This window comes from Oncorhynchus mykiss, chromosome 18, assembly GCF_013265735.2.
Source record: "Oncorhynchus mykiss isolate Arlee chromosome 18, USDA_OmykA_1.1, whole genome shotgun sequence".
In the NCBI taxonomy this organism is placed as follows: domain Eukaryota; kingdom Metazoa; phylum Chordata; class Actinopteri; order Salmoniformes; family Salmonidae; genus Oncorhynchus; species Oncorhynchus mykiss.
In genome coordinates this window covers 11,394,185-11,409,195 of record NC_048582.1, presented here as the reverse complement: position 1 = coordinate 11,409,195, position 15,011 = coordinate 11,394,185, and the positions used below count along the sequence as shown (strand labels likewise).

The 15,011-nt window shown below is 47.4% G+C and overlaps 1 protein-coding gene across 5 annotated transcripts in view; it reads right to left on the bottom strand.

Moving 5' to 3' along the window:
* LOC110495609 (dynein regulatory complex protein 11) overlaps window positions 1-15,011 on the bottom strand; it is a 58,293-nt gene that overhangs the window by 11,708 nt on the left and 31,574 nt on the right. For 4 of the 5 annotated variants that reach the window (XM_036951823.1, XM_036951824.1, XM_036951827.1 and 1 more), the window contains exons 12-14: window positions 8,408-8,475; window positions 7,278-7,360; window positions 3,662-3,769 (exon numbers count right to left, since the gene is read on the bottom strand). In XM_036951823.1, coding sequence (XP_036807718.1) covers window positions 3,662-3,769; window positions 7,278-7,360; window positions 8,408-8,475 — 259 coding nt within the window. The remainder of the gene's footprint in view (window positions 1-3,661; window positions 3,770-7,277; window positions 7,361-8,407; window positions 8,476-15,011) is intronic. The other variant, XM_036951826.1, reaches the window with a different exon arrangement.

Sequence of the window (15,011 nt, the reverse complement as noted above, 5' to 3'; positions counted from 1 at the left end):
GAGAGAGAGAGAGAGAGAGAGAGAGAGAGAGAGAGAGAGAGAGAGAGAGAGAGAGAGAGAGAGAGAGAGAGAGAGAGAGAGAGAGAGAGAGAGAGAGAGAGAGAGAGAGAGAGAGAGAGAGAGAGAGAGAGAGAGAGAGAGAGAGAGAGAGAGAGAGAGAGAGAGAGAGAGAGAGAGAGAGAGAGAATGATAACAGGGTAATAACATGTAGATGGTGATGGTTAGGTGGTGGTAAATTTCAATCACAGCATAATGCTAAACTTTTAAAGCTGAACTTTCACCATGCAGATTGAACAGAGCCGTAAGGTCACTATAGGTGTTTGTAACCCCTGTGAGGTCTCTGAGGGCCTCAGCAGCAGCAGTGCTGCTTAACTGGTATTAACTGATTCAGCCAGGTTAACCTCCTACCACAGGGAACAATAGTTGAATTACCCAGCTGGATGATACTGGGGTTAGTCTGGGCTGGGGCTGAGGCTGGGATGAGCCTGGGGTTGTGCTGGGCTGGGGCTGAGCCTGGACTGAGCCTGGGTGAGGCTGGACTGAGGGTGGGCTGAGGCTGGGGTGAGGGTGTACTGAGGCTGCAGTGAGGGTGTGCTGAGGCTACAGTGAGGCTGCAGTGAAGCTGGGCTGAGGTTGCAGTGAGGCTGGGCTGAGGGTGCAGCATTGTGTGCTCTCTGAAAATAACCGTGATTAAAAGTCCAGGTTGGACAGAGGCCAGAGGGCCAGGACACAGAACGTGAGAGTAAACACATCCAATCACAACACCCCTGCATTAACCTCTAGACCCAGAGCAGGTGCAGCCGTGTAACCCTTATCCCCAGGAATCCCCTCCTGTCCCTGGGGTAGGCCCAGCCAAGAAGTCCCGCTCCTGCTGCTCTGACCGGAACTCATTAAAACTACAATAGCTGGCAACAGGCTCTGGCCTCTGTTCTCTCTCTCTATGCTGCAGGCTGTTTATAGGGTCAGTTCACTCTCTGTTAGATCAGGTCACAGTGTTAGTTCATTAGGTACACTATGAGCACTGATTAGAAAACTACTCCTCCCATTAAGGTCTAATGATGATCTCTTTCCTGCCTCTAACCCATCTGGGACAGATTAGCCGATCAATTGACTAGTGCAACGTGCACTTGTCCTTTTCCATAGGAAATGAACTGTAGAAGCTTGAACAATAAGGTCAAACACAGGTTAAAAGAAGGAACACTATCATGTTCAAATATTGTCACTTTCTTGTGAAAATAACAGACACCACTGAGAATGAGATAGCAGCCAGTCTGGATAATTGGCTGTGAATCGCTAACAAAGGGAGTACACAGAGATATCTCTCTACCAAGGACACGATCTAGCCAGCCTCCCTCCAATATACAATGCTTATACTTCAGAAAACCAAACCAGTCTCTAAGGAATCTCTGAATCATCACAGAGTAACTGAATCTGAGCCAACTCTTGGTGAGAATGAGAATAAAGTTCCGGGAACAACAAAACAAAACAATGTCCTGTTGTGATTCATTTCATAAAAAGAGGTGGAAGCTTAGGCAGTGTTGTGTGTAGACAGTGCAGGTATAAATAAACTGTATGTGACGATGGAGGTGATGGTAGTGGTGGTGATGGTGGTGATGGTAGTGGTGGTGATGGTAGTGGTGGTGATGGTAGTGGTGGTGATGGTAGTGGTGGTGATGGTGATGGTAGTGGTGGTGATGGTGGTGATGGTAGTGGTGGTGGTGGTGGTAGTGGTGGTGGTGATGGTGATGGTAGTGGTGGTGGTGATGGTAGTGGTAGTGGTGGTGATGGTAGTGGTGGTGGTGATGGTAGTGGTTGTGGTGGTGATGGTAGTGGTTTTATTGGTGGTGATGGTAGTGGTGGTGGTGATGGTAGTGGTGGTGATGGTGGTAGTGGTAGTGAGGCATGATGGTGGTGGGAGTGGTGGTGATGGTGGTGGTAGTAGTAGTGGTGGTGGCGGTGATGGTGGATGTGGTGGTAGTGGTAGTAGTGATGATGGTGGTGGTAGTGGTGGTTGAGGTGGTGGTAGTGATGGTAGTGGTGGTAATGGTAGTTGTGGTAGAGGTGGTGGTAGTGATGGTAGTGGTGGTGATGGTAGTTGTGGTAGAGGTGTTAGAGGTGGTGATGGTGGTGGTGATGGTGGTGGTGATGGAGGTGATGGTGGAGGTGGTGGTGGCGATGTTAGAGGTGGTGGTGATGGTGGTGGTAGTAGTGATGGTGGTGGTGGTAGTGAGGGGTAGTGGAGGTGATGGTGGTAGTAGTGATGGTAGTGGTGGTAGTAGTAGTGGTAGTGGTGAAGGTGATGGTGGTAGTAGTGGTAGTAGTGATGATGGTAGTGGTGGTGGTGGTAGTGGTGGTGGTGCTGGTAGTGGTGGAGGTAGTGGTGGTGGTAGTGGCGATGGTGGAGGTGATGGTGGTAGTAGAGGTGGTAGTGGTAGTAGTGGTAGTAGTGATGATGGTAGTGGTGGTGGTGGTGGTAGTGGTGATGATAGAGGGGGAGATGGTAGTGTTAGTGGCGGTGATGGTAGTGGTGGTGATGGTAGTGTTAGTGGCGGTGGTGATGGTAGTGGTGGTGATGGTTGTGATGGTGGTGTTAGTGATGGTGGTGATGGTAGTGGTGGTGGTGGTAGTGGTTTTAGTGGTGGTGGTGGTGGTGATGGTAGTGGTGGTGATGGTAGTGGTGGTGGTGGTGGTAGTGGTTTTAGTGGTGGTGGTGGTGGTGATGGTAGTGGTGGTGATGGTAGTGGTGGTGATGGTAGTGGTGGTGGTGGTAGTGGTTTTAGTGGTGGTGGTGATGGTAGTGGTGGTGATGGTAGTGGTGGTAGGGGTGCTAGTGACGGTGGTAGTAGTGGTGGTGATGATAATAGTGATGGTGGTGGGGGGGATGGTAGTGGTGGAGGGGGTGGTGTTGCAGGTGATGAAGGTGGTGGTGGTAGTGATGATGGTGGTGATGGACATCCACACCAGCCCATCCAGGCCTCTGGTAGTCATATTGCCTTTGATTAGGTCTGAGGTGCTGAAAGACATCCTCTTCTTCTCCAGGGTGGGTGGCCTGTTTGTTCAGTAACCCTCCCCTCTTCGGGAGCTACGTCTGGGGGTCCACGACGCTGGCGTAGGGGGATGGGATGGAAATGGGTCTTAACGCCAGGTGACATGAGACGTGTTGGGGAGAAAGATCATGTCCCTTCAGGGTTGGGGTGAACTTCAGTGAGCTGTATTCTACTACCATTAGGATCCCTGGATTAGCATCAGCCCACTAGCTGCTTCTAGATGATCTAGTGGTGTGGAATATTCTATTCTGTTCTGTATTTCTGTTCTGCATTTGTATTCTGTATTTCTGTTCTATTCTGTTCTATTCTATTCTGTTCTATTCTGTTCTACTTTCCTCTAGTATTCTATGTTCTTCTCTGTGCTGTTCTATTCTATTCTGGGTTCTGGACCACAGTTACCCGACTCCCCTGTGTTCTGCAGCTGTAGCATAGTGGTGGCAGAGACAGTGACAGAAAGGCTCAGCCAGGAGAGAGTGGCTGAAGGATCAAAGTGTGAGTGTGTGTGTGTGTGTGTTGCAAGTACAATAAGTATGAATCAGGCTAGCCAGGCTGTGGGGTGATGTGATCACAGTCACAATGATGAGAGTGGATGGGATGGGCTCTCTCTCACTCACCCAGAGGCAGGATCCCATAAAGGGCAATGAGCTGTCTGACGTCTGACAGAGAGGGCATGGGCTCAATGTCTGCCTGGCGCAGGGTCGTACCCAGGTAGCTGAACTCACCTGGAGGGAGGGAGGGGAAGGGAGGGAGGGAGGGAGGGAGGGACAGATGAGGGAGGGAGGGAGGGAGGGAGGGAGGGGGAGACGAGAGAGGGAGGGAGGGAGGGGGAGAGAGAGAGAGGGGGGAAGGGGGAGGGAGAGAAGTCAGACATCCATCAGACAATAGTCTTGTTCTTTGAGGTATGGAATTTGCTCTTTGTACATTGCCTGATGCATATCTTCAGACATAAATCAACTCAGCAGAAACCTGTACTAATGCAACTTAGACATTAATTGGCTGTAATTCAGGAGCCTTTAGGCATCAAGGCATCGAGCTATACTGTGGCTAGAAATAAGGGAAGGTATTTAGGCCACTATCATAGACATCAACATCTATTTCTCTGTCCCTCTTGCCGGACTCTCCTCCTCAACCATTCCAAACTCCCTCCCAACATCAAAGGCACTGTATGTGGATATAATTGAAACCAACAGTAACTGGTTTTGGGGAGCCAGGCATGTGTGTCTGTCTGTTCAACATGATAGAGTGTGGTGTCATCCTGACCCTTATTGCAACATGGCCGCAGCGAGACATCTAGGGCGGGAGGCAGGGAGGGAATGAGGCACAGAGTGGGATATTGAGTCATAAATCCCTGTGGAGATGAGGCAGGCTCCCTGTCTGATATCCAGCTGGCCCTACTAGACACTCGTGAGCAAACACACCTTTTCACACACACACACCAAAGCACACAGATACACACCAAAGCATGCAGACACACACACCAAAGCACGCAGACACACACACCAAAGCATGCAGACACACACACCAAAGTACCCAGACACACACACCAAAGCACGCAGATACACACACCAAAGCACACAGACACACACACCAAAGCACGCAGACACACACACCAAAGCATGCAGACACACACCAAAGTACCCAGACACACACACCAAAGCACGCAGACACACACACCAAAGTACCCAGACACACACACCAAAGCACGCAGATACACACACCAAAGCATGCAGATACACACACCAAAGCATGCAGACACACACACCAAAGTACCCAGACACACACACCAAAGCACGCAGACACACACACCAAAGCACGCAGACACACACACCAAAGCACGCAGACACACACACCAAAGCATGCAGACACACACACACCAAAGTACCCAGACACACACACCAAAGCACGCAGACACACACACCAAAGTACCCAGACACACACACCAAAGCACGCAGACACACACACCAAAGCACGCAGACACACACACCAAAGAACGCAGACACACACACCAAAGTACCCAGACACACACACCAAAGCACGCAGACACACACACCAAAGCACGCAGACACACACACCAAAGCACACAGACACACACACCAAAGCACGCAGACACACATACCAAAGCATGCAGACACACACACACCAAAGTACCCAGACACACACACCAAAGCACGCAGACACACACACCAAAGCACGCAGACACACACACCAAAGCACGCAGACACACACACCAAAGCACGCAGACACACACACCAAAGCACGCAGACACACATACCAAAGCATGCAGACACACACACACCAAAGTACCCAGACACACACACCAAAGCACGCAGACACACACACCAAAGCACGCAGACACACACACCAAAGCACGCAGACACACATACCAAAGCATGCAGACACACACACCAAAGTACCCAGACACACACACCAAAGCACGCAGACACACATACCAAAGCATACAGACACACACACCAAAGTACCCAGACACACACCAAAGCATGCAGACACACAGCAAAGCACGCAGATACACACACCAAAGCACGCAGACACACATACCAAAGCATGCAGACACACACACTAAAGCATGCAGACACACACACCAAAGTACACAGACACACACACCAAAGCACGCAGACACACACGTATGCATGAACATTCATATAGCTGTGACTAAGGATTATCCAATTGACTGAAGCCAGACCTAAGTCACCAACATTTTATATGCACAGCGCATTGGGAAAGTATTCAGACCCCTTGACTTCTTCCACATTTTGTTACGTTACAGCATTATTCTAAAATGTATATATACACACAATACCCCATAAATACAAAGCAAAAACAGGTTTTTAGACATTTTTGGAAAATGTATATAAAATACATAACAGAAATACCTTATTTACATAAGTATTCGAACACTTTACTAGGAGACTCAAAGTTGAGCTCAGGTGCATCCTGTTTCCATTGATCCTCCTTCAGATGTTTCTACAACTTGATTGGAGTCCACCTGTGGTAAATTCAATTGATTGAACATGTTTTGGAAAGGCACACACCTGTCTATGTAAGGTCCCACAGTTGACAGTGCATGGCAGAGAAAAAACCAAGCCATGAGGTTGAAGGAATTGTCCGCAGAGCTCTGAAAAGGATTGTGTCGAGGCACAGATCTGGGGAAGGGTACCAAAACATTTCTGTATCATTGAAGATCCTCAAGAACACAGTGGCCTCCATCAATCTTAAATTGAAAAAAAATGGAATCACCAAGACTATTCCTGGAGCTGGCCGTCCGGCCAAACTCAGCAATCGGGGGAGAAGGGCCAGAGTTCCTCTTTGGAGATGGTTGTCTTTCCGGAAGGTTCTCCCATCTCTGCAGCACTCCACCAATCATGCCTTTATGGTAGAGTGGCCAGACGGAAGCCACTCCTCAGTAAAAGGCACATGACAGCCAGCTTGGAGTTTTCCAAAAAGCACCTAAAGACTCTCAGACCATGAGAAACAAGATTCTCTGGTCTGATGAAACCTGAATGCCAAGCACCACGTCTGGAGGAAACCTTATACCATCCTTACGGTGAAGCATGCTGGTGGCAGCATCATGCTGTGGGGATGTTTTTCAGCGGCAGGGACTGGGAGACTAGTCAGGATCGAGGGAAAGAAGAACGGAGCGATCCTTGATGAGATAGAGATCAGAGAGATCCTTGATGAAAACCTGCTCCAGAGCGCTCAGGACCTCAGACTGGGGCAAAGGTTCACCTTCCAACAGAACAACGACCCTAAGAACACAGCAAAGACAACACAGGAATGGCTTCGGGACAAGTCTCTGAATGTTCTTGAGTGGCCCAGCCAGAGCCCGGTCTTGAACCCAACCTGAAAATAGCTGTGCAGCGACGCTCCCCATCCAACCTGACTGAGCTTGAGAGAATCTGCAGAGAAGAATGGGAGAAACTCTCCAAATACAGGTGTGCCAAGAAGACTTGAGACTGTAATCACTGACGGTGCTACGGTGCTTCAACAAAGTACTGAGTAAAGGGTCTGAATACTTATGTAAATGTGATATTTCAGTTTTATTATTTTTTTAATACATCTGCAATCATTTCTAAAAACCTGTTTTTGCTTTGTCATTATGGGCTATTGGATGTAGATTGATGAGGGAAAAAAAGGTAACAAAATGTGAAAAAAATGGGTCTGAATAGTTTCCGCGCTGTGTGCGTGTGTGTGTGTGAGATGTCAGTACTGTACCAATGTACTCAGAGAGCTTGATGTTCAAGGGTCTAATCAAGAAGCCTTCCAGCACCAGCTCTTCATACAGAGACTCAAGGGTTCTGGAGAGAGAGAGAGAGACAGAGAGAGGAGGGAGAGAGAAGGAGGGAGAGAGAGTAAGACACAGAGAGAGAGAGGAGGGAGAGAGACAGAGAGAGAGAGAGAGAGGAGGGAGAGAGTAAGACACACAGAGAGAGAGACAGAGAGAGAGAGAGGGAAGAGGGAGAGAGTAAGACACAGAGAGAGAGAGAGAGAGAGAGAGAGAGAGGAGGGAGAGAGTAAGACACACAGAGAGACAGAGGGAGAGAGAGAGAGAGAGGAGGGAGAGAGAGAGAGGAGGGAGAGAGAGTAAGACACAGAGAGAGAGAGAGAGGAGGGAGAGAGTAAGACACACAGAGAGAGAGACAGAGAGAGAGAGAGGGAGGAGGGAGAGAGTAAGACACAGAGAGAGAGAGAGAGAGCGAGAGGAGGGAGAGAGTAAGACACACAGAGAGACAGAGGGAGAGAGAGGAGGGAGAGAGAGAGAGACACAGAGAGAGAGACAGAGAGACAGAGACACAGAGAGAGAGAGGAGGGAGAGAGTAAGACAGAGAGAGAGAGAGAGAGACAGAGAGAGGAGGGAGGGAGAGAGAGACACAGAGAGAGGAGGGAGGGAGAGGGAAAGACAGAGAGAGAGAGGGAGGGAGGGAGAGGGAAAGACAGAGAGAGAGAGAGAGAGAGAAAGGGAGAGAGAGACAAAGGGAGAGAGAGACAAAGGGAGAGAGAAGGAGGGAGAGAGAGTAAGACACAGAGAGAGAGAGGAGGGAGAGAGCGAGAGAGAGAGAGAGTGTGGAGGGACAGACAGAGTGAGAGAAAAGGGCAATGAAAGTGAGAGATAAACATGAAGTAGAGAAAGGAAAGGACAGAGAGGGAGAGAGAGAATGGTAAGTCGGGTGAGAGGGAGGGAGAGAGAAAGATGGTGTTAAACTGAGGGCGGGGGAGCAGGTCACAAACACACTAATCATTAACCAGGCCTATTGGAGTGGTGGTCACTCCATGACATCATACTCCTGCCCTCTGCCAACCAATCATCTGCTCCATATGGCAGACTGATATTATCAGACACTGACCTGTCAGCAGTCAGATCCTTCTCTTTCTTCTTCTTCTTCTTACTGCCCTTCTTTCCTTTCTTCTTTTTCTACAATGGAGACATATAACTGAGCAGAGGAGGCTGGTAGTAGGAGCTATAGGAAGACAGGCTCAGTGTAGTGGCTGGGATGGAATCAATGTACCAGAGTCAAACATGTGGTTTCCATATATTTGACACGGTTCCATTTCATCCATTCCAGCCATTACAATGAGCCTGTGCTCCTATAGCTCCTCACACCAGCCTCCTCTGGAACTGAGGGTTCTTCCAAAACCACAACCAAGCTGGCCGAGCAGCCAAGGAATGTCCTACAAGATAGTCAGATATGCACATAAGACAGCTGAAAACATTGCGATGAATCTAGCTCATAGCTCCACTAAAACGTCATACAGAGGGAGCCTAAAATGAACAACATGGAAGATGTTGAGTTCAGAAAAAATCATCAGAAAGGAAAAACTGAGTCACAGTCTTTGGGGATAACAACATGTTCCTGGTCTATAATAACACTCCTAGAGAGATGATCTTACACAACCTATGAACCAAAATACATGTGTTGTTTCATTTAGTAAATACACCACCTCCCTGTTGCTATGAGAGAGTGTTCCTCTCACAGAAATATTGAAGAATTCCCCTCTCTTTCTTCAGGAATTTTGGACCACTGTGAAACTATGTTTAATCGTAGCCTAGAGTGCTGGCAGCAAACCATAAATTAAAACCATAGCTCCTTCTTTGAGAGGTGATGTTGGGTGGTTCAGGATTTGACATTCTTTGTTTACCACAGTACTTTCATTACAGTATGGACACAAACAAGAGATAAACAGGCCTACTGATTCAATAATCAACACGCTCAGCTACTCTGGCTGAGGTAAATCACAAAATATTCTGCCAAATAAGTCTTTGGAGATCCACATGAAAAAATACTATAGTATAAACTGGGTGGTTTGAGCCCTGATTGCTGATTGGCCGACAGCCGTGTTATATCAGACCGTATACCAGGTGGATGACAAAACATTTATTTTTACTGCTCTAATTACGTTGTTAGCCACTTTATAATAGCAATAAGGCACCTCGTGGTTTGTGGTATATGGCCAATATACCACGGCTAAGGGATGTGTCCAGGCACTCCGTATTGTGTCATGATTAGAACAGCCCAGAGCCGTGGTTTATTGACCATATACCAAACCTCCTCATGCCTTGTTGCTTAAGTATTCACTGTAGTGTTTCTGTGGACTGTAGTATACTGTAGTATTCACTGTAGGGTTTTTGTGGACCTAACTGTATTATTCACTGTTGTATACTGTTGTATACTGTAGTATACTGTAGTATTTACAGTTTACTATATTATAAATACTGCAGTAAAATAAATAGTATAAACTGTAGTCTTTTTGTGGACTAGTATACTGTAGTATTTACTGTAGTGTTTTTGTGGACTGTAGTATACTGTAGTATTTACTGTAGTGTTTTTGTGGACTGTAGTATACTGTAGTATTTACTGTAGTGTTTTTGTAGACTGTAGTATACTGTAGTATTTACTGTAGTGTTTTTGTGGACTGTAGTATACTGTAGTATTTACTGTAGTGTTTTTGTAGACTGTAGTATACTGTAGTATTTACTGTAGTGTTTTTGTAGACTGTAGTATACTGTAGTATTTACTGTAGTGTTTTTGTGGACTGTAGTATACTGTAGTATTTACTGTAGTGTTTTTGTAGACTGTAGAATACTGTAGTATTTACTGTAGTGTTTTTGTAGACTGTAGTATACTGTAGTATTTACTGTAGTGTTTTTGTAGACTGTAGTATACTGTAGTATTTACTGTAGTGTTTTTGTAGACTGTAGTATACTGTAGTATTTACTGTAGTGTTTTTGTAGACTGTAGAATACTGTAGTATTTACTGTAGTGTTTTTGTTTTATTATCTTTGACATAGAAGTTTGGGGCTTCTGGAGAAATACTAAAACAACATATTTGCCATAACCTGTGTAGGTAGGTAGGACTGGGGTCTGAACGGACAGGTTCAGTGTTTCTGCTCTTTTCTATCACCTGTAGGTAGGAAGGACTGGGGTCTGAACGGACAGGTTCAGTGTTTCTGCTCTTTTCTATCACCTGTAGGTAGGAAGGACTGGGGTCTGAACGGACAGGTTCAGTGTTTCTGCTCTTTTCTATCACCTGTAGGTAGGAAGGACTGGGGTCTGAACGGACAGGTTCAGTGTTTCTGCTCTTTTCTATCACCTGTAGGTAGGAAGGACTGGGGTCTGAACGGACAGGTTCAGTGTTTCTGCTCTTTTCTATCACCTGTAGGTAGGAAGGACTGGGGTCTGAACGGACAGGTTCAGTGTTTCTGCTCTTTTCTATAACCTGTAGGTAGGAAGGACTGGGGTCTGAACGGACAGGTTCAGTGTTTCTGCTCTTTTCTATCACCTGTAGGTAGGAAGGACTGGGGTCTGAACAGACAGGTTCAGTGTTTCTGCTCTTTTCTATAACCTGTAGGTAGGAAGGACTGGGGTCTGAACGGACAGGTTCAGTGTTTCTGCTCTTTTCTATAACCTGTAGGTAGGAAGGACTGGGGTCTGAACGGACAGGTTCAGTGTTTCTGCTCTTTTCTATCACCTGTAGGTAGGAAGGACTGGGGTCTGAACGGACAGGTTCAGTGTTTCTGCTCTTTTCTATCACCTGTAGGTAGGAAGGACTGGGGTCTGAACGGACAGGTTCAGTGTTTCTGCTCTTTTCTATAACCTGTAGGTAGGAAGGACTGGGGTCTGAACGGACAGGTTCAGTGTTTCTGCTCTTTTCTATCACCTGTAGGTAGGAAGGACTGGGGTCTGAACGGACAGGTTCGGTGTTTCTGCTCTTTTCTATCACCTGTAGGTAGGAAGGACTGGGGTCTGAACGGACAGGTTCAGTGTTTCTGCTCTTTTCTATAACCTGTAGGTAGGAAGGACTGGGGTCTGAACGGACAGGTTCAGTGTTTCTGCTCTTTTCTATAACCTGTAGGTAGGAATGACTGGGGTCTGAACGGACAGGTTCAGTGTTTCTGCTCTTTTCTATCACCTGTAGGTAGGAAGGACTGGGGTCTGAACGGACAGGTTCAGTGTTTCTGCTCTTTTCTATCACCTGTAGGTAGGAAGGACTGGGGTCTGAACGGACAGGTTCAGTGTTTCTGCTCTTTTCTATCACCTGTAGGTAGGAAGGACTGGGGTCTGAACGGACAGGTTCAGTGTTTCTGCTCTTTTCTATCACCTGTAGGTAGGAAGGACTGGGGTCTGAACGGACAGGTTCAGTGTTTCTGCTCTTTTCTATAACCTGTAGGTAGGAAGGACTGGGGTCTGAACGGACAGGTTCAGTGTTTCTGCTCTTTTCTATAACCTGTAGGTAGGAAGGACTGGGGTCTGAACGGACAGGTTCAGTGTTTCTGCTCTTTTCTATCACCTGTAGGTAGGTAGGACTGGGGTCTGAACGGACAGGTTCAGTGTTTCTGCTCTTTTCTATAACCTGTAGGTAGGAAGGACTGGGGTCTGAACGGACAGGTTCAGTGTTTCTGCTCTTTTCTATAACCTGTAGGTAGGAAGGACTGGGGTCTGAACGGACAGGTTCAGTGTTTCTGCTCTTTTCTATCACCTGTAGGTAGGAAGGACTGGGGTCTGAACGGACAGGTTCAGTGTTTCTGCTCTTTTCTATCACCTGTAGGTATGAAGGACTGGGGTCTGAACGGACAGGTTCAGTGTTTCTGCTCTTTTCTATCACCTGTAGGTAGGAAGGACTGGGGTCTGAACGGACAGGTTCAGTGTTTCTGCTCTTTTCTATAACCTGTAGGTAGGAAGGACTGGGGTCTGAACGGACAGGTTCAGTGTTTCTGCTCTTTTCTATCACCTGTAGGTAGGAAGGACTGGGGTCTGAACGGACAGGTTCAGTGTTTCTGCTCTTTTCTATCACCTGTAGGTAGGTAGGACTGGGGTCTGAACGGACAGGTTCAGTGTTTCTGCTCTTTTCTATCACCTGTAGGTAGGTAGGACTGGGGTCTGAACGGACAGGTTCAGTGTTTCTGCTCTTTTCTATCACCTGTAGGTAGGAAGGACTGGGGTCTGAACGGACAGGTTCAGTGTTTCTGTTCTTTTCTATCACCTGTAGGTAGGAAGGACTGGGGTCTGAACGGACAGGTTCAGTGTTTCTGCTCTTTTCTATCACCTGTAGGTAGGAAGGACTGGGGTCTGAACGGACAGGTTCAGTGTTTCTGCTCTTTTCTATCACCTGTAGGTAGGAAGGACTGGGGTCTGAACGGACAGGTTCAGTGTTTCTGCTCTTTTCTATCACCTGTAGGTAGGAAGGACTGGGGTCTGAACGGACAGGTTTAGTGTTTCTGCTCTTTTCTATAACCTGTAGGTAGGAAGGACTGGGGTCTGAACGGACAGGTTCAGTGTTTCTGCTCTTTTCTATCACCTGTAGGTAGGAAGGACTGGGGTCTGAACGGACAGGTTCAGTGTTTCTGCTCTTTTCTATCACCTGTAGGTAGGAAGGACTGGGGTCTGAACGGACAGGTTCAGTGTTTCTGCTCTTTTCTATCACCTGTAGGTAGGAAGGACTGGGGTCTGAACGGACAGGTTCAGTGTTTCTGCTCTTTTCTATCACCTGTAGGTAGGAAGGACTGGGGTCTGAACGGACAGGTTCAGTGTTTCTGCTCTTTTCTATAACCTGTAGGTAGGAAGGACTGGGGTCTGAACGGACAGGTTCAGTGTTTCTGCTCTTTTCTATCACCTGTAGGTAGGAAGGACTGGGGTCTGAACGGACAGGTTCAGTGTTTCTGCTCTTTTCTATAACCTGTAGGTAGGAAGGACTGGGGTCTGAACGGACAGGTTCAGTGTTTCTGCTCTTTTCTATCACCTGTAGGTAGGTAGGACTGGGGTCTGAACGGACAGGTTCAGTGTTTCTGCTCTTTTCTATAACCTGTAGGTAGGAAGGACTGGGGTCTGAACGGACAGGTTCAGTGTTTCTGCTCTTTTCTATAACCTGTAGGTAGGAAGGACTGGGGTCTGAACGGACAGGTTCAGTGTTTCTGCTCTTTTCTATAACCTGTAGGTAGGAATGACTGGGGTCTGAACGGACAGGTTCAGTGTTTCTGCTCTTTTCTATAACCTGTAGGTAGGAAGGACTGGGGTCTGAACGGACAGGTTCAGTGTTTCTGCTCTTTTCTATCACCTGTAGGTAGGAAGGACTGGGGTCTGAACGGACAGGTTCAGTGTTTCTGCTCTTTTCTATAACCTGTAGGTAGGAAGGACTGGGGTCTGAACAGACAGGTTCAGTGTTTCTGCTCTTTTCTATAACCTGTAGGTAGGAAGGACTGGGGTCTGAACGGACAGGTTCAGTGTTTCTGCTCTTTTCTATCACCTGTAGGTAGGAAGGACTGGGGTCTGAACGGACAGGTTCAGTGTTTCTGCTCTTTTCTATCACCTGTAGGTAGGAAGGACTGGGGTCTGAACGGACAGGTTCAGTGTTTCTGCTCTTTTCTATAACCTGTAGGTAGGAATGACTGGGGTCTGAACGGACAGGTTCAGTGTTTCTGCTCTTTTCTATAACCTGTAGGTAGGAAGGACTGGGGTCTGAACGGACAGGTTCAGTGTTTCTGCTCTTTTCTATCACCTGTAGGTAGGAAGGACTGGGGTCTGAACGGACAGGTTCAGTGTTTCTGCTCTTTTCTATAACCTGTAGGTAGGAAGGACTGGGGTCTGAACAGACAGGTTCAGTGTTTCTGCTCTTTTCTATAACCTGTAGGTAGGAAGGACTGGGGTCTGAACGGACAGGTTCAGTGTTTCTGCTCTTTTCTATCACCTGTAGGTAGGAAGGACTGGGGTCTGAACGGACAGGTTCAGTGTTTCTGCTCTTTTCTATAACCTGTAGGTAGGAAGGACTGGGGTCTGAACGGACAGGTTCAGTGTTTCTGCTCTTTTCTATAACCTGTAGGTAGGAAGGACTGGGGTCTGAACGGACAGGTTCAGTGTTTCTGCTCTTTTCTATCACCTGTAGGTAGGAAGGACTGGGGTCTGAACGGACAGGTTCAGTGTTTCTGCTCTTTTCTATCACCTGTAGGTAGGTAGGACTGGGGTCTGAACGGACAGGTTCAGTGTTTCTGCTCTTTTCTATAACCTGTAGGTAGGAAGGACTGGGGTCTGAACGGACAGGTTCAGTGTTTCTGCTCTTTTCTATCACCTGTAGGTAGGAAGGACTGGGGTCTGAACGGACAGGTTCAGTGTTTCTGCTCTTTTCTATAACCTGTAGGTAGGAAGGACTGGGGTCTGAACGGACAGGTTCAGTGTTTCTGCTCTTTTCTATAACCTGTAGGTAGGAAGGACTGGGGTCTGAACGGACAGGTTCAGTGTTTCTGCTCTTTTCTATAACCTGTAGGTAGGAAGGACTGGGGTCTGAACGGACAGGTTCAGTGTTTCTGCTCTTTTCTATAACCTGTAGGTAGGAATGACTGGGGTCTGAACGGACAGGTTCAGTGTTTCTGCTCTTTTCTATCACCTGTAGGTAGGAAGGACTGGGGTCTGAACGGACAGGTTCAGTGTTTCTGCTCTTTTCTATAACCTGTAGGTAGGA